Raw genomic sequence first — 25,758 nt, 5'->3', positions numbered from 1 at the left:
GGCTTGTCTTTCTTCAGTAAAATGCAGTTCTTAATACAGGATCATATTTTCTTTGGGGATTTGTGGTGAAAAGGGAAGTTCCTGTTATATGACAATGGAAATTATCTTTTTTTAAACTCTGTGCATTGTGCTTGACAGTGCAAACTCACGTTAGAAAGTAAACTTTGGCAGTTGTGAGGCTCTTTTAATGTTATTCTTGGGAATTTTTTGCTGGTTTTACACTGAAGAGAAATCCTATTGAAATGTAAGCTATTGATTGATTAACTCGCACGTTGAAGTCTCGACAACGCTGATTTTAGGGGCGATCGTCATGGTCTTTCTTTTACTGCCATCTGCTGGTAAAACTGCCTTAGGGTCAATGACAGAACATGCATGTGTCTTTTTTGTGTGCGGTGGCATCATTTCATTAACAAAGTCATACATTTATGACATTTGTCATTTATTAACCTATTTAGTTTGAATACCTCTTTTGGTATTTTTTATAATAAATATTAATTGTATATAGTCAGAATCAAATGTATAATACAATGCAATGTAAGCATCTGCCAAATGCATAAATATTTAAAAAAAATATATGTATATATGTTTTGGTCTTTCAAACTTGTTTGAAGAGTGTGTTTTTCTATATTAAAAATTCTAAATAAGATGGCGTTGTTTAAAACCTTTCCTATGAACAAATTTCACAAATATTTACTGGACCCATGCCAGACAGTCAGAGACTTGTTCCTTTTCTATAAGCAAAGGAAAGAATAAACTCTACTATTTAAAGTCACATTTGTTAAATGATCTTCTTAAAATATTCCTTACTTCTCTATGTGAGCAAAATTTGCCTCCCACTAGTATTCTGCAAGAGTTAAAATGGGTCCATAGCCAGCATACAGCAGTTAACATATATCCTTCTTGACAGTAGTCACCTGTTCTTGTTTTTTACAGTCAAGCTCTGTCAGGTTTAGTGACAGTTTTGTTGAAACGTGTATTGTGGTGCTGTATGTTCTTTTATCCAACGTGTTAAGAAAGGTGACAACTTGCAACAACAACACTGGACTGATGCACATAACATAAACATTTATATAATCTTAATATTTATAATCTATAGATCTCCTGCATCTATACATATACAGTATATGAATAGCTTGAATGTAGTCGCATATGGCTTAACTGTTCCATCCTGTTTTCATTTCTAATACTTAATGTGCATGAATTACATAGAACTTTTCTTGGCAGTGAATGGGAATTTTGATACCAGGCAAATGAAATCCCCCTGATGTTTGCTGTTCTCGCTGTCAGATGGTATTTGTCTTGTGACATGGGAACTTCAAACCACGGTCAGAACAAGGCACAAGGACGTATAGCAAAGATACCTATTGACATAGTTGTATGAAACCATTAACAGAAGTGTCCCAAATGTCTGATTGGTCTAATTAAAGTGGAGGTATGTCATATTTCTCTATAACTGTGCTTAGAGGACTGTAAAGGGCAAAAATCAAGATATTTAAGCACCAGGGGTCTTGTGTAAAAATGTTGGTAAAAGGGGCATTTATGTACACCTTGCGTTTGACAAAGCCAATTTGGTATTGTCAGGCAATATCTTTTATTGTGTTAAACAATTTTTTTAACATTATATATATGATATATATATGATATATTATAAATGCTTTTTATTTACAGAACTTATCAATAATTTCCCCTGCTTCTTTTAACAGACAATGACCACAAATAAATAAATATAATAATGTATAAAATTTATATTTTTTATGATTTATGCAAGAACTATTATCATTCGTTTATAATCTTCATACATTATAATTGATAATAACGAATTTTAATATTGTATTTTATTTATTAATAAAATAAACGAGAATGGCGTTTTATTGTATATTTTTAATTAAAATGTTATTGATTTCCAAATTGTGTAAGGGTGGATCTGAAACCAATAGATTTTTCGATATAAGTTACTATTATTATCATAATACAGCATCCATCTATTTTCGACATAGATATAAAACACAAACAATTTACGATATGTAAAATAAATGTAAAATAACCTTAAATATAGTGTTATATAATATAACCGAAAATGTTTATAATTAAAAAGTTAAACGGAAAATAAAGTAACTTTTAAGTTGCGCGACAGTAACACGTCATTGTACTTCCTGTTTGAAGCGGTTGCAGTTTTGTAAACAAGCACACGTGATGTAAACTGCCTTGTTCACGCTAGTGATCATAAACATCACAGATCAGGTAATATAAATCTTCTTCTACAGCTTTACGTAGTACAAAGTAAAAAAATCTTAATCGATATTAATTCCATTAGAAATAATGTAAAGAGAAATGCGGGCACTTCGCTACAAACTCCGTCAATGTCACTGCAGCTTTATGACATAATTGCCAGTATGACATGTAACGTTAGTTTGATCACTGTAGACACAAGACTACATTTGGTTGTAACTAACCACAGATCTGTTTTTTACATTAAGCAGAGCAGAACCAGACACAAATAATAGAAGTTCATGATGGCTGCTGCTGGTTCAGCTGTGACTTCTGGAGCAGATAACAATGTCAGTGAGAATGATGACGATATTTTGAGGTAATGTATTATATAACATCACTATTAATATTAGTAAATATTATAAATATTAATAAGAATAAAGACTGGATCCATATTTATAATTTCATCTAGTCAGGCCTTGCATAATACTGCATGTACTGTATAGTTTGAAATGAATAGTGAAAATGTTAAGATCACATGACCTCACAGTGGGACGTAAAACATAAGGACAAATACTGCAAATATTCTCCAAATATTTTTCAGCCCTGATGACCTGTCAGAAGTGTTGGCTGCCGGGACAAAAGAGTCCCACGACAGAGCCGAGAACTCACCATTTGTCAAAGACTTCCTGAGGGGTCGAATCAAAAGAGAACTTTTCAAGGTGAAATCTGATTTTCTGCAACAACAAAAAAACTAAAATGAGTGTTTTAATAAAAGGTCCTACGTCCACATCATTATATGTTTGCTATCTAAACCACAGCTTGGCACAGTCGCCCTGTACTACGTATATTCCGCCATTGAAGAAGAGATCGAGAAGAACAAGGACCACCCCATGTTTGCTCCGCTGTATTTCCCCTCCGAGCTGAACAGACAAGACGCCTTGGCCATAGATTTGGAGTATCTCTACGGTGAAGACTGGGAGAGCAAGATATCCTGTTCGGCAGCCACTCAGCCCTATGTTGATCGCATTCATGAAGTGGGCCGCGAAGACCCTGTTCTACTGGTGGCGCACGCCTGGACCCGGTACATGGGTGACCTATCGGGTGGACAGATTTTGAAGAAAGTGGCTCAGCGGGCATTGAAACTGCCCTCAACTGGCGAAGGATCGAAATTTTATCAGTTTGAGGGCATCCACAACCCTACAGCCTTCAAGAGACTGTACCGGAGCCGGATGAATGAGTTGGAAGTGGATGCAGAGATCAAACAGAGGCTGATAGATGAGGCTAACCTGGCGTTTAAATTTAATTTGGGCGTAAGATGATTATTTAAATGAATCAAGAATTGATCTGCAGACATTTTAAGGGTAATACCACAGTTAATAAAAAATCTCTTCAGGTCTTTTCAGAGCTCCAGGAGATTGGGAAAGACATTAAAGAGGAGGTGCAGGACATTGGGTTCCCAGCACATGGGGAAATGGGAGGAGACATCAGTAAATGTCCCTACTATGCAGCCCAAATGGGTAAGAAATTTCTCACTTGTACTTTGAGTCGTAGATGTAGTCTTTTTTTTTTTTTTTCTTCACTGATTTTCTGTCTGTTCAGCGATGAGCGGAAACACAAACTACGCGTGTCAGTACGCCAAGATGTTGCTTCAACAATCCACAGTACAGATGATACTGGCCACATGGGTCGCTGCTATCGCTGGATTGGCTGCCTGGTACTTTATGTGATCACCTTTACCTGTTCAACCAATCAGAAATGAAGAAATAAAAACAGCTGGACTTCAAAGTGACCTTTCATTCAATACATTTCAATTGTTGTTTAAGAGTCAAAGTTCACCTGCTTTTTTCATTTACCAATGTGTATTTTAAAACAGGAAACAAAATGCTAACATATACATGACATAAACAGAGCAAAGAAATAACATAGGCTACACACAAGTGTGGCGAACGTACCTATGGTCCTATTTCATAGAATATGAACGGACCCATTAATGTGTAGTGATGCATCAGGCATGTTATTCCTATTTTAGACATGCTATGTACCATAAAAACCTTACAAGGCATTAAATATGTATAAATAATCATATTCCCTACAATATGTTAATGTGTTGTTAATATAAATACAATATTATATATAGTATTAAATTACCAAAATACTTTTTCATTTGAGTTGTTGGCCGACAACACATTGTAGTCATGTACCGCCACCTTCTGTTTATTGTGGATATTGCATAGGTGATTTACTCATTACTTAATTATTTTGTGTAAACACTTCTTTTCTCTGGAAAAATGTGTTTACATAAATACACGTCTGTACCTTTGATCATGTCTGCTTGACAAAACACTTTCCATTGACAATTTTTAAAGTGGAACTTTAGAAACTAAAAACATGTCACTGTGACAAAAAAATGATGCCAACGACACGTTTAATGAGAAATGAATATGGTACATCAAGCATTTATGCTTCTTACAGATTGTGTGAAATACACTTTTATTTGTCAACTGGCACACAATATCCAGTGATGTCTGACATGACAAATTGAACCACAGCAGGTCAAGATTCACTCCATGCTCCCAAAAACCTTCTCAAAAGCATCTTTATCCACCACTCGTCCCAGTCTAGTGGAGAAGAACATTGAATCAGAACTGCTGTAGCGCTTAAAGCGAAGAATAGGTTCTCCTTTGGTATCACCAGCATCTCCGAGGGTCATCACATCTGACACGGGCAGGTAAATGTCTCTCCTGTGGCCCCAGAAGGTCAGGTGTGACACCTTTAAGGTGGTCTGCGTTGAATCCAAATACATCATGCCGACCACTCTCCTGACATAGTAGCTTATGGAATAAAGCATAATGCCAGCAAACACAGCTATGCCGGTGGAGTAAGTCAGTAGGGTAACTGAAGCCTGTCCCTGATGGTACAGGTAATACACTGTGGGCAATAAGATGACAGTAATGCCCGTCTGCATCAGTTTGAGTCTTGACAGAGCCCGCAGGCCTTTGATTGGTGGAAACGCATAAATTAGATTGAATTTCTTTGAGGCCAGATCAGAATACAACGAGACTGGTTGGATTTGCACTGTGCGCGTGGAGGGTGACAGCCGGTGCGCGAGCCAATCCGGGCTTCTATTATGCCTGCACGTGAGTGTGCGAGTTGACCCGGTTGAGTCTTGCATGATGATATCGACATCCAGTTAAAGGAACCCGGGTAATGCGAAATAAACGTGATGACAACATCTGAAAAGAGAATATCCATGAATACCACGTGATCAATTTGTGTAGTATAACTTACTATGCTGTTCAAAGCATTTTAACATTTTACATGCTTGTCAAGGACAGTCTTTCAACGAAGTGAGAACATTTGCTACTGTATTTTAAATTGTGCATTTATAAACTCAACAGAAAACACACACAAATCTATTTTCTAACAATAGTTTGTGCGTTGGTATTTACCTCGTTCCCACAAATTCAGTTCGTTCGTCGCATCGTCGTTTTCCTGTGAAGCTCCGCATACGGAAAAAATATAATTTCAAAATAAAAGTCACCGGGTCGGCGCGTACACAAAACACAGTCCTGAAATGTTTAGTTTAGTGATTGATGTTTGCACTCACTGTGTTGTATTGTTGTGTACAAATAACTGAAGCTATAGCATTTTTATGGAAATTTTGCCATTAAAATTGGAAGTCTTATGTCATTCAATGTACACTCTTACATTATATTAATATTAGCATTAATGTAGTTATTAATATACCGGGACTTTTACGTCAAATTGAGCTTATTGTTTCTTTAAGGAAATTTCAACGTTGGCTTTTACGTTTACTGCTTCTCCCTTCAGCAAACAGGAATGGCTATGCTTCTGTAGTCAAACATAATTATATCTTTATATTATATTATATCTTATATCTTGCCTGATGAAAAGTCATTCATAAATCCTCTTATAGCTGTGTTACAATGAATGACTCGAACCTAACATATGACAACAGTCTTCCAACGTTGATCAATGCAGATGACAGCCGACCGCAGAGTCTCGTATCGAACGCGTAGTTTCTCTAAGTTTATTGATCACCGGTCGATTGGTTGACCGTAAAAGCGACTGGTTTTGTGTTCTCTGTCATTGGTCTAATCATGCTTCAGATAGGAGATGGTCTCACACTGTTCTCTGTCGTCTTTGTCGTGGTTCTACTGGGAACCAGAAGCGCCGTATGGTCCACGGTGCTCACGACCTCGCTCTACTTCTTCCTGGTAATGTTCCGGTTCCCACAGGTCCCGTCCAGCAGGGCCAGACAAGTGTTGCGGCCCGAGAATAGAGTCACCCCGAGCGGCGTGTCAGCGGTTGCGCACCGCGGCGGTGGACACGACGCCCCCGAGAACACCATAGCTTCTATACGAGCGGTAAGTTAAGTACAATATTGTACTGGTGTCTGTTCTATGCTAGAAAAGCATTTAAAACCACGTTATTTGGAATAACAGGCATGATATGTCAATTGATTTGAAAGGTATATCAATGAAAAGCAACAACAATTAAAAGGTAAATAGAAAACACAGCACAAAAATCGCATATTTTTTGGTCTATATTTGCCAATTGTTGTTTTTGATTGTTAAAAATAAATAAATAAAAATAAATGATTTGAATAAAAACAATATAAAACTGAAAAAAATTGTCAATCGTATAATATTTTTTAAATAACCATCAATTTAAAGTTTTGATATCTTCTTCTTATATCATACTTTCACAAAAATATTGATCAAATAAAAAAACTGTCAAAATTGGCTTGTGGTAGGCTATAATATTTTTTTATTAGGAAAAACAATTTCCCCTTTTGTTATAATGCTTGTCCTGTTGTCCTAAAACAAATAAATAATATAAACAATAATAATTAAAATACATACAAATTGCCACAGCTGTCAGGATAATATTTGTATTAGCAATATATATCTCTGAGCAGTTCGCCTCACTTTAAAATTTTTAGTTATTGACAAATAAAGAATTTAAAATAAATAAGCAATATATATAAAAAAAATCTGCAGATGTCAAAAACCTGCCAATGGTATATTATTAATTTCGCAAGATATTATTTGCATAGTTTTTATATGCATAGTTTTTATAAGTCGCATGATTTTTAAATTGTCCTATTTTATAAATATTATTATTATATTACATACATTCCAATGTTTTAAGTTGCATAAAAATGTATATTAGCAAATATATACACTGAATGTCTGTATTTTCCATTGATATTTCGGTTTGTTGACACATAATCACAACCCACTGTTGCTGTGATCATCACTAGTTCATGATTTCTTTAACCACAAATGCACACATATCCGCATTTCCTATGTTTCATATGAGTCATTGGTGACAGACAGTGTTGCAATTATTGCATTAGTGTAGTTTTCTATTTTTCTATACCTTATATTTGTAAAAGGCCAGTGAGAATGGAGCCACAGGTGTGGAGCTGGATCTGGAGTTCTCGGCTGATGGTGTTCCTATTCTGATGCACGATGACACCGTGGATCGGACCACAAATGGATCGGGTCCACTCAGTAAAATGCTCTTCTCTGAACTCTGTAAATTAGATGCTGCAGCCAAACACAGATTCAGGTTAGAGAGATAAATCTAAACTTAACTCTGCTTCACATTAAGCAGAATTCTGTTTATTAAGCAGACTATAAACAAGACCGGTCACAGGCAACTGGTGGTATGTTTTTGTTGCTTGCCCAACAGTGACCGTTTCCGGGGTGAGAAGATTCCTAAGCTGCAGGAGGCTGTAGAAGAATGCATCAAACACCAGCTGACCATTTACTTTGATGTCAAAGGTCATCCGGATGAGGTACATCCAGCTGTTTTTTACCGTACATTCATTGTATCTTCAATACATGAGGTTTTAATGTCAGCATTCTAATGAAGATAATTATTAGTTTGAATGCTAATTCGTCAATGTTGTCTGCTGTCTGCAGTCGGCTGCAGCCCTGAAGGAGCTGTTTCGAAAATATCCTGTGCTCTACAACACAAGTATCGTCTGCTCTTTTGAACCGAAAGTCATCTATAGGGTAACATTTATTCAAATGCTTCCAACGAGACAAATACTACTTATGACAGTTTTCTGATGAAGTATCTGTTTCTAGATGAGGCAGGCCGATGCTGACGTGGTGACAGCATTGACCCATCGGCCGTGGAGCCTCAGTCAGTTGGGCGACGGGACCCCACGGTTCTCATCCTTATGGAAACACCACTGGATGCAGGCTCTGGACGTGCTCCTCGACTGGGCCCATCATCATCTGCTGTGGAACTTGTGTGGAGTCTCTGCGTTCCTGGTGCAGAAAAACTTTATCTCTCAGTGAGTATAAAAGACGTGGCATGCTTTATTTGTCATTGAACACTACGGAACAGATCATGAAATAAATTCTCTGTACTCTAAGCAAGAGAAAAGCATAACTTTATTTTTTTGTCTTTAAGCAATGTCATTCTAAAATGACATTTTGTTTAATTATAGTTTTTTTTAGCATTTTGCATCAAACTAATCAATTTGCACAGATGAGAAAAACAATAGATGCAGGATTGAGGATTCTGTGGGTACAAACTTTAAAATTGAGGGCACAGTTTATACATTTGTGGGTATAGATTAGTGGTTTTAAAATGGTTGCAATGTTGCTAGGGTGACTTTTAAATAACACGCTACCAATGTATATTACCACTATAATGCACTGAAATGTATTGACGTGTGTAACCACATCATTTCCAAACAGACTGAACAGCCAATCTTTATGCTTGACCACTCTCTTACAGTGCCGGCAAATGGCATAGATAATGCCCTCAAAGGATAAGGGCTGAAAACAGATCTCTTCCGTCAGCACCTGACCGATCAGTTCTGACCTCTATCGCTTTTCTACTGTTTCTATATGTAAAAAAATAACTTTGCTCTGTATACTGTGATAGGCATTGTCAGACCAGTTTTATTGCACTTATGCTTTTGATGTCCTTATGTTGTTCCAATTCTTCCATTGTTTCCCTCATTTGGATAAAAGCGTCTATTAAATGTAAACGACCATGTTTAATGACAATTTTTGAGACGTACACCCTTTATCTACCACAGCTTCTTCTATGGAGAAAAATGTATGGAGAATAACGGAACACGGCACTGCATCACATCTACTGCTCGGACTCTTGTTTCATCTTAGTGCTTCAACAATCCTAGCAGTAGATCAGTGGCGCCATCTGCAGTGTTGGAGTGTGTGTGGTTCTGTGTTGTATGTTTCAGTGTTCTTTTGTCTGGTTTTCTCAGGGACTATGTGAAGTACTGGACTGACCGAGGGGTAGAGGTGGTGGCCTGGACTGTGAACACGGCAGTGGAGAAACAATATTACCAGCAGCTCCTAAAGATCAACTACATCACTGACAGTCTGGTAGAAGATTGTGAACCTCATTACTGAAAATATGAATGTACTTTTTCAGGTCCTACAATAGTGGTTGTGTTTTAGCTTTTGTTTAAACTTGCCTGAATGGAATTAGTCATGAGACACTTGGTAAATTTGTACTATTCCAAAATAAGTTTTAATGAGAAACCATTCAGAGAACTATATTGAATGGAATACGAAGGAGAATACTTCCAGAACATTGTAGTTGTACGATTGTTTAAATATTTTTGCAAAAGCGTGATCTTGATATATAGTCTAGGCATTTCTTAACTCCAAATATCATAGAATGGACATATATTGACATGCATAAATGAAATGAATTTATTAAGGCACGTTATAATTTATGACAAGTGTAATTTTACAGGGTAACAAAGTGCTTTCTTTATCTGCAATTTCCAAAAGGGGAGATGTAAATATCATTATTGGATTTAATGTACTGTACACACCCACTCAGGGGAACCATTTATGAATATGTGCTATTGCATCATTAAATAGCTATTCTTTTCAAGGCATTTTGGGGAACATGAAGGAAGCCCTGGTTGTCTTTTATAGTTTGGGAGAAACAGCATAGGAAAGTGCTGATGAGCTTCAGATACTGTAAATGTATGGCTTTCCTTTAATTTCATTCATGAGATATCATTTGAATGTGCTAATTTCATGCTTAGAAGTCTGTATTTGAATAATAAGAGGTTACATTCAAAAGTATGTGCAGAGTTAAATGATGTGTTTATAGCAAGTTTTAAAGCAATAACACTGTAGGTTCATCCTGACCTGAGGTCAGTTCTCAGGCAGCTACCTGTTCATAATTTTATGTAGGACACATACATTTGTTAAAAAGGCATGTTTTTCTGAAATAAAGAAAAGTTCATAATGAATTTGTAACAGAAGTCGCATTTTAAGGTTATCATGGCCATCATTTGTACGCGTTGCGCAACAGTTTTTGTACACTTTTCTTGACCCATTTAATCCAATCGTTTGGCTTCAATTTAGTGATAAGTGTAATATCGTACAACTGCTCACAGTTAAATCAGATTAACACCACCATTGAGTCCCACGTGGTGCGTGAAGCGCCTCGTAGCTGCGCACATGAAACAGCCCGTTCTTAATTCACTCATTTTTATCGTGCATGTCAATCAATTCTGTGTTTGGCTTAAACCTCAACCCGATGTTTAAACTGTCCACACAGCCCGTTTGATGCAATCTCGCCTTGTGCGTCCACAAGGTGAGTGGGTGAAAGGTGACCCCGGTGCTACGTCGCGGGGGGCGTGCCGTGACGTCACCGTCGAATACGATTGGCGTGCGTACCGGAGGTCTGGGTTTTACAGTACAGACCAGACTTAACCAGAGAGCCCTAGAAAGTTTCTCAGCAAAGGGACACCGCAAAGAGAAGCGACACTGCGCGACTTGAGACGCAACACACCCCAGATTGATTTAGGGTCACCTACGCTGTTAACCTTGAGTGACCTTACGCTTGCCGCAAGTAAACATACGGCGCTTTGACTGCTGAGCGCATATAAACGTCAGATTTGCTCCCGGCGAACGAGGCTGAGACGCACCGACCATTTCCACGGTGGCTGCGTCAAAAGAGCTCCACTCTGAAGGGGGATCGCGTGACATTTTCTGGCGTGCGTATCATCGTGACATTCGCGTTGACAGATCCGTAGACCTCGCGTGGACGTACAGACGCATCTACCGTGCCGCAGGGGTTCACCAGAAACCGTCTCTCACATGATGTACACAATAACAAGAGGTCCCAGCAAACTTGTTACACAACGCAGAACAGGTAAAGTCCGAGAACGCAACCACATGATTTTACACACCACGTCCAATGGTTTATTGACGTCAATGTAACGCTTGCTGCTGTAATGTAGCAAACCATATGCATAACGAATGACCCTATTAATGAACATTTTTCATGGTGCATACTTGGAAAACGCATCTAATGCTTGTTATTTAAATAAAACACATTTAAATTATTTTGCAGGGCCCACGCAACAGATTGAAAGTAAAGCAAACGACCTGAAGCAAAGCCACTGGTTCGCATCGGAGTGAGTAACAAACTTTAATACGTAACGCAACTCTGCGGTCGTGCTGCCTGATCTCCTCGTGTGTTGTTACGGGGACAAAACTCACCAGCAATTCATTTCACATTCACAAACGGGCACTAGACTGATGAAACCCCCATTGATAAACCGAGACGTTTCGTATTTACCCCATTGACAAAGTAGCACGTTTCTGTCACCGTGTGACCTTGCAGCGCGTGCGCGCAATGTCGGCGTGTTTGAAGAGGGAATCCTGTTGTAAAACGAGCACCTTCGTATTCATGGTAAACATTTCGTAGCTTGTGTGAACCCCAATAGTCGTCACCTCTAGATATTTGCTCACAAGGACGCGATGAAGCACCGTGCGCCGCTTGATGAGGTTATAGTCGCGCTACATTTGACGACAGGCGCGTTTGTGTCCGTCTTTTGTGTGTTGGTGTATTTTCATATCGTTGATTTTATGCCGCGTGTGTGTTCATGATGTTAGCAACTGGGGTTCACATTCATAACGTGTTTCAGTCACTATAGAAACGACGTTGTGTAAGGAAGCATTCTCTTAAAGGGGTAGGTCACCAAAAAAGGTACATTTCGTAATCGCGTACTCACCCTCAAAGTGAGTTTCTTTCTTCTGTGAAGCACAACACGAGAAATATCGTCGAACTGGACACTGTTTTTAAAAGTGAACGATGACTGGGAGTGTTAAGCTCAGAAAGTCATTTTTTGGGTCGTTGCATGCGGTGCGCCAGGTCGTTTCAATGTGGCGGTCCATTTGTCGTTGACGTCACACCTGACGTGATACGTAACGGTGCCGTTTGGTCGTTTTCTCATTGAAAGCTTTATAAGATTTGTAATAGTATAATTATTTTTTTTCTCTTATAAAAAGAAAAAGTAATGGAAAAATAATATGTATAATAATAAGGAATAAATATGTTAAATGTAGGCAACTATACATTAAAATGTATCCCCATTCACAATTTATGCACCTCAATATCTTTTCTCTTCCAGATAAAACTGTGTTATTGTGTTTGCCATCTGACGATCTCTCTCTTTGTGTAGTTCCCCTGCGCCCAAGATTGTATTTCATCGGCTGAACGGAAAGCACTACCACAGACCGACCTCTCCAAAAGCTGACAGCACGACTGAAGGCTTTACCCCGGCACACGAGGAGAACGTCCGGTTTGTTTATGAGGGTGAGTTATTTTTCCAGAGCTTATAAGTTGGATTTTCCTATTAAAAGCAGCAGTGAGAACTTTCTAGATAAATTGCCATAGTTTAGCCTTCAATCGGTTACTTGAGTGTTTTATTTGGTCTGTGTGCCTTGAGCATGAAGACCTTCAGAGGGGTCAGGGTCGGGCTTCAAGGTAGTTGCTGTGACCTTGTTGAACTTGGGGAGAGCAGCTGGATTCACGGCTGTTTATTAACTCTAGAGCTTACACACAGTCTTGTCTTTTTAATGCTTCTAGGTCCTGAATGTTTTGTTATGAGTTTGTAAGAAATGAAGGGTTTTAAACAAAAAACAAGCGCAACAATGTACTTTGTGCCTAGTTAGTTCACCAACGAATGTGTAAAGCAGGGCAGTTCTAATCTTTAAAAGGTGGGTGTTTGTTTCCAGTCCTGACTCCACCTCCACATGCTGATGCAACTGCCCCTCATGGGCAGTTTTCATGTACTTTGGTACAATGACGGGCTTTTCAACATACTTAATGCTGGCTAATGTTGTACTCTACAGTCAACTGAAAAAGGGCTTGAATAAAAAATAAATGAGGTGATCAAATATAAAAAGAGCTTTTATACATTGCTGTGCATTGTTATGTACAGTTAAGTCTTTCACCAATGAAATTCATGATTTTGTTTTGACCCACTGGAAAAGGATTTCAAATTCAGGCTATTTTTACATTTTAAGATTCATATAGGATGTAGGATTTAAATGCCTATATGACAATAATGCCTACTTCATACATACATTTGTTTCATGTTTAGCCTGGCAGGAGGTTGAACAGAAGCTTGGAGAGGGATCCCAGCCAGAGACCAGGAAAGGCCTGGTGCAGTATGCAGAGAGAAGCCCCAATCCCAGCATGAAAAGTCAGTATATCCCTTTTCTTCTATTTATCGGGTCTTTAAGGTCCAATGTGTCTTTTTTTGGAGGATTTATCGATAGAAAGAAATGCAATATAATCTACATAACTATGTGTTTAGATGTGTATAGATCTTACATAAATAGCGTGTCTGTATTACCTTAGAATAAGCTATTTCTATCTAAATACACTGCGGGTCCCTTTCATGGAATTTCTACAGTAGCCCTAAACGGAAAAATACGTTGTCTCCTTCGGCAAAGAAAACATCTCTGTTTTAGCCACAGAGTACTTCAGAACAAGATGCTTCTAAACTTTATACACTGGACCTTTAAATGTCCCTAATTTGCAGATTTGTGGACACGTATGCTATATTTTAACCCCCTTTCTTGCCTGTTCCACCTACATTAGTTAACTCTTCTGTCCCAGTCCATTCTATCTCAAATAACGGTCTATTTCTTCCAGATTTTGTGCCTATTGATCTTGAGGAGTGGTGGGCGCAGCGTTTCCTCGCCAACCTGTCATGACGGGTGCATGATGAGGCATGAGGAGATGCGTCTGATTGGTCCTGACTGAAGCAGGGTGAGGGAGGGCAGATGCTGTCTGACTCTTCACGAGCTGATGTGTTTGTCTGGCGTTTTAGGGCTCGTACGATGCACTCTTTGAGTTCTGCCGCTCCATTTGAACTCTGTTTGCAAGGCTGGACCTCAACTCGCTCACTCCCTCATGCACACAGAAGATGATCAGAGATTTTACGTCTGCTTTTCTGTCTTTGTTAGTATGTGGTATGAGATGGAGGGATGAGATGTCTGTTTTTCTTCACAGATCTTTGCAAAAAAAGTGATGTTATAAAACCAACAAAAAAAAATACAAAATCTTTTTGAAAGTGTTTCTGTTTTTGTGCCTTTTGTCATTATAGACCACATATTAAAATAGTCTGTAATATTTCTTTGAGGCATGTGCTGATGGAGAAACTTTACAACTTTGGTGACTTATTAACTATTTAAGTTGCAGAGAGTCTAAAAGCAATATATACTATTATTTTAAAAAGTCTTTTAATTACATTATCTGGACAAATAAATTATAAGTATTTCTCTTTTCAAACATCATACAAATCCCACAATCAACAAATAAAACAAAAACATGAACGTTTGAAAATGTTTTAAGATTCTGAGTTAACTTCATGTATTTAACAGGGTCTTCTAGCACTTTGATCATTGCAAACCGAACTCAACAGAATTCATTCAATTGTCCTTTTTCCTAATTTTTCCATATTTACTTAAAGAACCTGTCAGCTCTTTTTTTTAAACCTAATAATAGTTTTTCTAGTTCCCTCAAGCAACACTTATGGCCTTATTGGGCTTTGCTGCTTTTTTCCTTCTATTCACAGCTGCATCTCCAGGCCCACTGGTCCCAACTTTACGTTTCTGCTTCCTGCGTGAAGAAGTATTTTGACCCTGTTTGGCCGTACTGAAGGTAATACACTGTGAGTCCAAAAAATCCAGCAGCTTTGGGAGCACCCAACCTGATTCCTGCTGCTTTCAAGCTGGCCTGCAGCTCCACCAGTGGAATAGGCTGGTACTGCAGCACCCGTCCGTGCAGTTTTGGATCAGACAAGATAAACCGTCGAACTGCGAGAAGTTTGTCCTTCTCACGCACAACAGCCTGAGACGAGGTGATTCCCTCACTGTCAGAGTCATCGCCTTCGGATACGCACAGCTCCGGATTTGACCTGAAAAAAAAACAGAGTTCAAAAAAACCTAACACGCATATCCATGAAATGTTATAAAATGAATGGACAGACAAATTAAAAAAAAAATTTTTTTGCAGAATTGCGCTTTTAATCCTATAGGTTATTTTAAATATTTAGTCATTGAGGTCCTATACCTGTCTGACTCTGCAGTGGAAGAGGTGGTAGAGTTCTGAGAGGCTGATAAAAGCTCGTCTTCGTCACTAGCTTGCGGTTTTGCCGAGGAGACAGCAGGGGGCGCTGTAGGCTGCTTAAAGGACAGTTGTGCTGACTGGGATTTGGAGGCATGCAGGGGGGGACAGGTCTCCTCTTCAGATTCAGAGCTCTGGAGCTGGTGTGTGTATTGATGGATCTCCTTCAGCTTCAGAACCATATGCTTCTTGGGCAGAGGACGCACACCAAACCTAAAGAAAAATGTTCATTCATGTATGCGTTTTTAAAACATTTATAAACCAACACGTCTGCATTTTTGGGCTGCGTGTTATGTTGGTTTGGTTCTGTTTAACCGATCATAGTGCATTGGATTTCATCTACAATGGGCAAAAAGATTAATGAACCAATTGCTAAGAATATTTTTGTAATACAGTAAAGTTGATTTTATTGACACTACTCACCGGTTGAGTCTGTTTTTCAGCTCAGGTGTGTCCATGTCAGAGAAGCCTGGCATTGGAGTGATGGGTATCAAAGGTGCTTCATTTCTATTTCGACAAGCCACTGTGCAAAGAGGATCATATTTTTTAAAGAAATAAGAAACATAACAAATAATATCAATAATATAAACATCAAATATTAACAATATTTCCATAACAAAAATATCATAGAAAACTTTGATGATAAACAAAACAGAGAGGGTGGGTTGCACAAACAATGACTAGGCGTAAATATGAATTAAGGTTTATTAAATAATTATATTGCATCAAAATGTAACCTTGTTTAAAAATTATTTGGGTTATACTTAACTTCGATTTATGTTTAATTTGACCGTAAACCTAGATTAACTTTAACCCTGTTGCTCCTTTATCTCTGATTTAAAGCTCAGCTTGTGAATGTATTTATGATTTAACAACTCTTTATATTAACAATCTATCTAGTGAGCGGTTAAAAAGGCAGTTTGATTAGTTAATTAGGCTCAACAAAACTCTGCTTAAAGGAACCCACCCCAAGCACGACAATAACCATATTGACACAACAAACAGGACCACAAGGAAAACATTTGGCCTTCAATTCTCGCACCTGGGGTTTTTAGTGCAGCGACTCTCTTTGCAGAAGGTGGCGCTAATCTCTGTGAAAGTGGAAGTAGTTCCTCCTCTTTCTCCTCCCAGTCATCCCACATGTCAGGATCAGGTAAACTGTGATTAAATGGACCAGGTGATGGCTCGGGAGTTTTCATTTGAGCTCCAGCTGCAGGAGACTTGGTGCGTGTGCTTGCCTCCGGTCTCCTACTCTCAGTACGCGCTGGACTGACTGTCCCTTCACTGCTGTCCAGTCTTAGACTAAAGCAAGGTTTCTGGCTTCCCACATTTCCATCCAAACCCCACGAGTCATCAAATGGTATAGGAGGCTCATCCATGACACAAAAACTAGCTTGGGGAGATATCTCCTCAACGTTCACTTCTTCAACACTGTGGTTTTGAACCTCATCTCCGACTCCATTTGTTCTGGCGCATTCTCTCTTGACCTTTCAGGATGATGATGGCTTGGAGAGTTTGGTGGGAGATTAAAGGACCCATGCTGAAGATAACTGTTATTTCGCGTCTTCTCTGGAGTTTTGCAAGGGATTGATAACTTTCAGAATGACTGAGTTGTAGAGACAGCGAGGCTTGTTGACCAACAGACAAGGTTTGCCTTTGTAGGGAAGAGTCTGAATGAAGTGGGGTGCTACTGGCGGGCTGCCGGACACTCTGGGATGGATGTCCATTAATAAACCCAGCGTGGGATCCATCAGACAGTCGTTTAGATGGGATCTGGGACAGTCTGAGAAGGTGAAGTGGTGTCTGGTATCCTGGAGAGCGTTTCACATTTTTGCTAAAATGTTCTTTAGTTGGACTCTGATCAGAATTGAGCGGACAGTTGCTTAGAGGTTTGGATGAGGGTTCTGGATTTTCTCCAGCGTAGCCATTGTTTGCGGAGGATTTTGAGGCGTTGAAAACAGTAGAAGAGGACGATGATGATGAAGAGCAAGACTTGGGGAAAAGCTGGGTTCGGCGCATACTAACGCAGGTTTGAGCGGAGCTACTACGTGCGACTGGTACAGGAGTGGCCGGAATTAACCAGGAAACTTCGGCAGAGCCATCAAATACACTTTGGTTTGCAGCGCACGGGCTATGATGCTCTGATTGGTCAGATTTAAGTTCTGTATCAATATTTACCTGTTTCCCAGTATGGCTTTGAAACGCAGATACAAAACTGTTCGGTGTGTCGAGTTTACTCTCGCAAACATTGCTTCTGGACTTAAAAGCGGAATCTGGGAGCGAACCGGAGGGAGACTGAGGGCTCAAACCACCCCCCTCAGGTTCCACGTCCATTTGGTCACTGGAATCCGAAAGTACAATAAGCTCAACTTGTTTGCTGTGTGATTCTGAAGGTGAGGGAGGGTTTCTGTGACAGCTCTGTTCTGACAGACCCATTTCGTTATCTGGACCAGGAGACGGACCAGGAGACACACCAGGCACTGGAAAAGATGACTCACCTGACACACTTGAGCTTGGCGGAGGGCTTATAGACAGATCGATGACCTCACTGGCAAATGATGGGCGAAATACAGGTGTCTTTCGCTGCGGTGTGTGCGATGACGTGTAATGTTGTTGGCAGGAGGTTGCCGTCTGTGACGGTTCTGTATATTCCCCCACAGATTGAGAGAACAATCGGTTGTAACTCTTGTCTAGACTGACATCTTTGTTGTTGTTTTCAGGTGCATCTGATTCAGAAAGCAAACAAACTTTAGGCCCTGTGTCTGGATTCTGCTTTTGATGAATCTCGGCCAGACTTGTTACCATGGCAGCTTCTGTCCCATCCACGCCTTCTTTACAATGGAAACTGGCGACAGACTTCTCCCAACGGGATTCTGTCTCGTTTTCTGAGATCCCTTCATCCTCCTTTTCATTTCTGACCGATTTGTTCGTATCCCCTTCATCTTCCTCGGTCTCTGTCGCAGTTTCCAACGTATTCTCAATTTTTTTCTGAGTTGCAGCGAACTCGTAGATCTCATCCAGCTCTTCCTCATCCACCCTGTCTTCTTTATACTCTACGTCCACTCTTTCTGCCTCTTCTTCCACACCTCTTCGCTCGCCTGCATCCTCCTTAAATTCATTCTCTCCTTCACTGTCCTCATGCTGCCACATTGACTGGAGGAGCTCGAGGAAGTTGCTCTCTGCCAGATTCTGGTCTTCCTTCTCACTGAGATGAGGCTCTTGAGCTGAAAACATGCCCTCGGATTCTCCTCTCGGGTCTTCCTCGCTAGTTCTAGAATATTCCTCGCATTGCTGCTGTAGCTCAGCCAAACAAAACCTGACAAAAGCACACATTTACACATTTAGAGGGAGCTTTTGAATTTACAAAATAAAAATCCAAAAGCCCTTTTTATTCGGAATAATGTTGCATTGGGTACATTATGATCAAATACACTTACAGTTGAAAGAAAAAGTATGTGAACCCTTTGGGCTTACTTGGATTTCTTCATATATTGGTCATAAAATGTGTTCTGATCTTCATCTAAGTCACAACAATAGAGAAACACAGTCTGCTTAAACTAATACCGCACAAACATTATACGTTTTCATGTTTTTATTGAACACAATATGTAAACATTCATAGTGCAGGGTGGAAAAGTATGTGAACGTTTGGGTTTAATAACTGGTTGACCCTCCTTTGGCAGCAATAACCTCAACCAAACGTTTCCTATAGTTGCAGATCAGACCTGCACAACGGCCAGGAGAAATTTTGGACCATTCCTCTTTACAAAAGTGTTTCAGTTCAGCAATATTCTTGGGATGTCTGGTGTGAATCGCTCTCTTGAGGTCATGCCACAGCATCTCAATCGGGTTGAGGTCAGGATTCTGACTGGGCCACTCCAGAAGGCGTATTTTCTTCTGTTGAAGCCATTCTGTTGTTGATTTACTTCTATTCTTTGGGTCGTTGTCCTGTTGCATCGTCTATCCTCTGTTAAGCTTCAGTTGGCGGACAGATGGTCTTAAGTTTTCCTGCAAAATGTCTTGATAAATTTTGGAATTCATTTTTCCATCGATGACAGTAATCCGTCCAGGGCCTGAGGCAGCAAAGCAGCCCCAAACCATGATGCCCCTCAACCATATTTCACAGTTGGGATGAGGTTTTGATGTTGGTGTGCTGTGCCTTTTGTTCTCCACACATAGCGTTGTGTGTTCTTTACAAACAACTCAATTTTGGTTTCATCTGTCCACAGAATGTTTTGCCAGTAGTGCTGAGGAACATCCAGGTGCTCTTTTGCAAACTTCAAACGTGCTGCAATGTTTTTTTTGGACAGCAGTGGCTTCCTCCGTGGTGTCCTCCCATGAAGTCCATTCTTGTCTAATGTTCTCCTTATTGTAGATTTGTCAACAAAAATGTTAGCATGTGCCAGAGATTTCTGTAAGTGTTTAGCTGACACTCTAGGATTCTTCTTCACCTCATTGAGCATTCTGCGCTGTGCTCTTGCAGTCATCTTTACAGAACGACCACGCCTAGGGAGTGTAGCAACAGTGCTGAACTTTCTCCATTTGTAGACAATCTGTCTTACCGTGGACACATGGACATCAAGGCTTTTAGATAGCCCTTTCCAGCTTTATGTAAGTCAACAATTCTTGATCGTAGGTCTTCTGAGAGCTCTTTTGTGCGAGGCATGGTTCACATCAGACAACCCTTCTTCAGAACAGCAAACTCAAAACTGGTGTGTGTTTTTTATTGGACAGGCCAGCTTTAATCAACACATCCAATCTCATCACATTGATTGGACCCCAGGTTGGCTGACTCCTGGCTCCAATTAGCTCTTGGAGAAGTCATTAGCCTAGGGTTTCACATACTTTTCCACCCTGCACTATGAATGTTTACATGTTGTGTTCAATAAAACATGAAAACGTATAATGTTTGTGCGGTATTAGTTTAAGCAGACTGTGTTTCTCTATTGTTGTGACTTAGATGAAGATCAGAACACATTTTATGACCAATTTATGAAGAAATCCAAGTAAGCCCAAAGGGTTCACATACTTTTTCTTTCAACTGTATAAGAAAAGTAAAAATGATCAATTCTTAATTTATGTTCATTTTTAAGCGAAAAATATTTAGTTTGAGAAGAGTAAACTTAATAAAAAGGGAGAGATTATAGTTATCACTGACCTATCAGCAAGCTGTTGTACATGAGGTAGCAGTGAGCGGGTAAGAGGACAGTGAGCAGTGTAAAGGTACTTCAGGAGTGCCAACACTGCTGCCCCAGGTACATCACCCAACAACACCCTTTGAGAAACTGGCATACCCTCCTCTTGAACACCAAAACCAGAGTCATATACCTGCGAACCAATGGACACATCACAACAATATAAATATGTAGTATTTAAAACTCTGCAAAGATCATCAACCTGTTTATATAAAATGTGCTCAACTGTCATGAAAATGATTTCCTGAAAACTTATTTTTGTGGGGTTAAAATTGACCCGGTAATTATCCCAACCACTATTCAATGGTTATTTAACAAGTTAGGGAGTCACTTACCATGTTGGCCAGCAGGGGGCATCGGGTGTAGAGCATAAACGAGTGAGTGAAGAAGACGTCCCCACTGTCCACCTGTAACTGCACATTGCTCAGCTGAGGGTTGTTAACCATACTGCTCAGATCAGATGCAAGCTTTGAAAAAGACACCTGCAAAATACATCACGACTCTTTAATAATATTTAATATGAAGACAGAATGTAGCGTTTAGATCAGAATTGAAAACTTACCGATGGTGTCTTGATGGTCTTGTTATTTGTCTCTGGAACAAAACCACTTGAAGGAAGTTCATTCACATCATTATCCTTATCTAAAGAACATGAACCAACATTGAAAAGGCAACTTTAATAGAATTCAGATAAAAATAATAATATTTAAAAATATTTGTCTAGTTTAACAGTTAATGGAAATGTAAATTATTATAATAAACCATTTTGTTTGTTATGAAGTATGGGTTTCTACTGTGAGACACGTACATAGTATTGTATGTTATTCAATGACAGCCAAGCAACATCTGACATGTCTCACCTGTAGCTGTGTTTGTGTTGTATCCATACTGGGTGAGTGTCATGCCTTCCTCTGCCAGATCCATCAGGTCTTGCAGGGCCTGGGTGCCTGGTGTGCCTGAACAGGGCGTGAGAGGAGACAGGGCAGACCGGTGCTGCGCTGGGATCTGATCCGGACACACTTCCTGTGCAGTTTCTGTGGTTGGTGCTGGAGGTTTCTTTACTGGAGTTACTTCAAGATTCTTGAGCTTTTCCTTCTATACAAATATAAGATTGAAGACAACATTGAAGTTACCTTTTTAACAATGTATAATTAACAATGTATAGTGCAATGTTATTGTTCTTGTGTTCAAAAGTTACATTGAGAATTTGATGAGAGTACAGAGTATTTAAAAAAATGTAAATGTTTATGCTAATTCTGACTCTCAACAAACACCAATGTGCAGCTAGTTTTTGGAGATGTTATTTAAAAATAAAAAAGACTTAAAGGGACAGCTCACCCAAAAAATTAAATTCTGTCATCATTTACTCACCCTCAGGTTGTTCCAAACCTGCATAAATTTCTTTGTTCTGATAAACACAAAGTTAGATATTTGGAAGAATATCAGTAGCCAACCAGATCTCATCCCCCATTTACTACCATAGTAGGGAAAATAAATACCATGTAAGTCAATGGGGGGTGAGATCTGTTTGGTTACTGACAATCCTTCCAAACATCTTCACATCAATCATTTTTACAAGTTTGGAACAATCTGAAGGGTAAATGATGACAGAATTTTCATTTCTGGGTGAACAATCCCTTTAAGACAAAGAATTTACATACATTTATTTCTGTTAGTCAATGTCTCACCTCAGGTGCGATCAATGGCTGTATAAAGTCACTGAGTTCAGATGTGTAGAACTCTAAAACGGAGTCTGGTCCTCCCCCGTGAAGAGCACTTTTGAGCCAGAGGGGAGCTTGAGAACTGTCTGGGAGGGTGGACGGGGACAGGGTGGGTGTTGGAGGAGAGGGGGATCTCGAACAGAGCAGAAGAGAAGAGACGCGCTCCTGTAGACGGTTCAGTGCTGTCTGAGGGTCCTGAACGAGAAGCAGAGGCGGTTGAACAGGAGATGCCCCCTTTCTTCTCTTTCCACGACCCTTACCTGAAAGAAAGGAGGACAAGTGTGCTACTGTGCCTACTGTTCTAAACAGATTTTTCTTCACTTGTTCACAAAGTAACACTCGTCAGTGAAATCACTTAGAAAAGTATTTACAAGCTATCATTCATGTGTGTAAAACAATGGTGATTAAATGTGTGGATAAATGTGGCAAAGAACAGAAGATATGCTTACCTGCACCAGGTTTCCACCTTAACGCAGGAGGACTTGAGAGCTGAGCTTGTATCTCTCTCTCCTCCTTCATCTCTCGCTTCTTTTCCTTCTCTTGTTCAAGTAGAGAGCGAGACAGAGCCAGCGCCATCATGGTGTCCTCGTCTAACGGCTGACCTTTCCTTCTAGATTTCTTTTTTGCAGGCGCACCATTTCTTCTTTTTGTGACACCTGTTGGTCGGCTGGCAGAATATCTGTACATGTTAAAACTTTTGGTGCTACATAAACATTGTGTAAAGAAAGTCATTTTATTCACATTCACTGTCATAAATTTTGCGGTGTAGTTGTAAAGCTTTTTATTTTTTACTTACGACTGTTCCGTGGTGCCGTCACCCACAGCGTCAGCAGCCTGCCTCCGCAAAGCCTGGAGCAGATCATTGGGCGACACACCCATATCAGTCGAGCAACGCTTCAGGTGAACAGACCGAGCTTTTTCTGACTTAAAACTCTTGCCACATATGGGGCATTCTGGGACATGTGGTCTGGGATGAGATTGATGGGATGTGGATGGAGCGCTGACCTCACCTGCATCCAGACATCTGCATTGGAGGAGAGGAATTAATTTCGATTGATCAAAATAAAAGAGAATTTTATTCTGACAGGTTTTCTCTTTACTCTTGAGATAAGGAGTGCTGCAACATTTGAACATTTAGCCTTATAGCTATTGCATGGAAAATTATTTAATATGTAGAAGACTTGCAATGAATGATAGTGCCTAACCATATCTAAAGGCCAGAATATTATAGATACTTATACAGCGGTCGGACTAGACTTTGAGCATGCAAAATTAGTTTGGACTGCCGAAATGGGTGGGAGCAATTCCCCCATCTTTAACATTTCTGTACCGAGAGGTCACACTGTGTCTGTCACCATGCTCTGAGAGGTCACAAGCGTACTAACAGTGACGTTTTGATCTTCTATTGGTCTCTAACACTCGCGTGATGTGAATTCACCAAACTTGAACTTTGCTACACAGCAATGCATGGAAGTCAATGGAACGAAAAGTCAAGTGTGACCGCGGCTTTAGCAACTATTTGAAAGTTAAATAAAAAACGAGAACTGTCCTGGTAACCACACTGCACTTTTCCTACAAAAAAGGGACTTTGTAGCTATAGGTCTAATGCACCTGTTAATGTGTTGAGTGCGTAGCTGGGAGCTCATGGGCGACAAATCCTTCTGACAGAGCTGACAGAAGAACAAACCTCCATCATCCACAGCAGGCCGAGCCTCACGATCCAACTCTTCCTGAAGCTGAAGAGCCAGAGCTTCATCGCTGCTTACATCCTCTGCGAGATCAGACACGTATAGGGCTTGTTAATCGACGTCACGCCACCTTAAATGTTGGGCCATTTTGAGAGGATCAATGCAGTGTTTTGTTTTTCTTCTTTATTAGGAATTATAACCACGGTAGGTCGGTCTTGCTGTGTTAAAAACTGTTAAAAACTAAAAAAAAAAATTTACGCAGAGTCGTTCAGGAAAAGACAATGGGTCTTTCATGTCGGATTTCTCCATAACACAAACAAAACAAGTAATGTACTAATCAAAACAACATTATCAGTGGAGTATTATCCTTCCAAGATGGCGGCGGCATTGCAACATAGGGCGTGACGACAGCTTCACACTCTATTTACACACCGAATGTGTCTTGGGAACATAAATAATGCCTAAATAAAAATAACACATGTTTTTATTTCATACCTGAGTGTTGAACCTCAGCATTGTTTATATCAGCTTGGGAAGTTGTGGGCTGATCAGTGTCTGTATGCAGGAGTCTCTGTGGACTGGATCTCTTAAATTGTTGCATCCTGAGGATCACTACATCCTTCACCCTCGTTGGTTCTGGTACAGCAGGGGCGGGTTGGGGAACATCTCCAGGCTGAATCCTTTCATTTGGGTCAATCTTAATTTCAGTCTTTATATCCTTCGTCTTCTTTCTCCTTTTAGGAGGGTTTCTACGAGGGGAGGATTGATCTTCATCATTGGCTGCTGGTTTCTTCTCATCTCCAGATCGTCCGGCTCCTTTTCGTCTAACTCGTTTCAGGAGACGAGAGCAGAGGTCGGTGAAGTCCAGATCTGAATCGTCCATGATGAATCATATATACACATGATCTATCACAACTGACGATTCAATCAACGAGGGAAGTAAACGTAGTACACAATTTACTAAGGATCACTAGTATTTAGACAGAGAAAGATTTGTATGTAACTAAGTACATCTTGTAATCTTTGTTAACGAATTATCATTTGCCGCACGATTAGAATTATATTTACTTGATTTTAATTCGTTATATTTTCGTTTCATTACCGTTATTTAACGTTTTGTGTTTATTAAATGAGATTTTGTTGTAAAATTCCTGCAGCAACCGCTTAATGTTGTTCAAAATACCGTCCCACAACCGCCGCTGTGTACTTCCGGTGACGTACGGCACAACGTAACGTGACTGCGACGTAGATTGCGAAACACATTCGGGTCATGTGACTTCACTTATGAAATGAACGACACAAAACAACATAATCAAACCAAACGTGCAATCGCTGTGTTGCATTTTGCGTCAGTACTCGGTGTAATTTTTAAATGTGTGAGTAAATGGAAAAAAAAAACACGTCAACTTTAGGTGCGTTTGACTTCGTGCGGCGCTGCGCAGGCCTATCAGCGTATGACATCATAGTACCGCGGGA

General features: G+C 39.8%; 5 protein-coding genes across 7 annotated transcripts; 3 read left to right on the top strand and 2 right to left on the bottom strand.

Moving 5' to 3' along the window:
- The first annotated feature begins 2,085 nt into the window (after positions 1–2,085).
- hmox2a (heme oxygenase 2a) lies at positions 2,086–4,369 on the top strand. Of its 2 annotated transcripts, none has more exons than XM_056759741.1 (6): positions 2,086–2,241; positions 2,481–2,587; positions 2,813–2,930; positions 3,030–3,521; positions 3,605–3,728; positions 3,811–4,369. In XM_056759741.1, the coding sequence occupies exons 2-6, from the start codon at positions 2,511–2,513 to the stop codon at positions 3,936–3,938; spliced, it is 939 nt and encodes a 312-aa protein (XP_056615719.1). In that variant the 5' UTR covers positions 2,086–2,241; positions 2,481–2,510; the 3' UTR covers positions 3,939–4,369. The 2 variants fall into 2 exon arrangements, with proteins under 2 accessions (XP_056615719.1, XP_056615720.1); XM_056759742.1 differs by having other exon boundaries at positions 2,154–2,241; positions 2,478–2,587.
- A 250-nt stretch (positions 4,370–4,619) lies between these two features.
- tmem186 (transmembrane protein 186) lies at positions 4,620–7,752 on the bottom strand. Of its 2 annotated transcripts, none has more exons than XM_056759744.1 (2): positions 7,618–7,752; positions 4,620–5,444 (listed from the first exon to the last, which is right to left on the bottom strand). In XM_056759744.1, the coding sequence occupies exon 2, from the start codon at positions 5,381–5,383 to the stop codon at positions 4,772–4,774; it is 612 nt and encodes a 203-aa protein (XP_056615722.1). In that variant the 5' UTR covers positions 5,384–5,444; positions 7,618–7,752; the 3' UTR covers positions 4,620–4,771. The 2 variants fall into 2 exon arrangements, with proteins under 2 accessions (XP_056615722.1, XP_056615721.1); XM_056759743.1 differs by lacking the exon at positions 7,618–7,752 and adding an exon at positions 5,661–5,809.
- Positions 6,029–10,498, top strand: gde1 (glycerophosphodiester phosphodiesterase 1). Its single transcript, XM_056759739.1, has 6 exons — positions 6,029–6,599; positions 7,634–7,809; positions 7,933–8,038; positions 8,166–8,258; positions 8,334–8,545; positions 9,491–10,498. Exons 1-6 carry the CDS (start codon positions 6,333–6,335, stop codon positions 9,636–9,638), a joined length of 1,002 nt encoding a protein of 333 aa, XP_056615717.1. The 5' UTR covers positions 6,029–6,332; the 3' UTR covers positions 9,639–10,498.
- Positions 10,499–10,901: 403 nt separating this feature from the next.
- mcrip2 (MAPK regulated corepressor interacting protein 2) lies at positions 10,902–14,626 on the top strand. Its single transcript, XM_056759745.1, has 5 exons — positions 10,902–11,406; positions 11,608–11,671; positions 12,722–12,855; positions 13,646–13,747; positions 14,203–14,626. The coding sequence occupies exons 1-5, from the start codon at positions 11,352–11,354 to the stop codon at positions 14,262–14,264; spliced, it is 417 nt and encodes a 138-aa protein (XP_056615723.1). The 5' UTR covers positions 10,902–11,351; the 3' UTR covers positions 14,265–14,626.
- A 142-nt stretch (positions 14,627–14,768) lies between these two features.
- Positions 14,769–25,506, bottom strand: slx4 (SLX4 structure-specific endonuclease subunit homolog (S. cerevisiae)). Its single transcript, XM_056759746.1, is given in 15 exon segments — positions 14,769–15,251; positions 15,253–15,469; positions 15,625–15,891; positions 16,102–16,201; positions 16,721–17,164; positions 17,166–18,994; positions 20,837–21,006; positions 21,209–21,355; positions 21,436–21,515; positions 21,734–21,968; positions 22,562–22,854; positions 23,044–23,261; positions 23,391–23,618; positions 24,206–24,365; positions 24,778–25,506. Coding segments are annotated over 15 exon segments (4,956 nt in total). The 5' UTR covers positions 25,166–25,506; the 3' UTR covers positions 14,769–15,071.
- Positions 25,507–25,758: the final 252 nt, after the last annotated feature.

This window comes from Triplophysa dalaica, chromosome 10, assembly GCF_015846415.1.
Source record: "Triplophysa dalaica isolate WHDGS20190420 chromosome 10, ASM1584641v1, whole genome shotgun sequence".
NCBI classification, from domain to species: Eukaryota; Metazoa; Chordata; class Actinopteri; order Cypriniformes; family Nemacheilidae; genus Triplophysa; species Triplophysa dalaica.
This window is presented reverse-complemented; position numbering and strand designations above follow the sequence as displayed.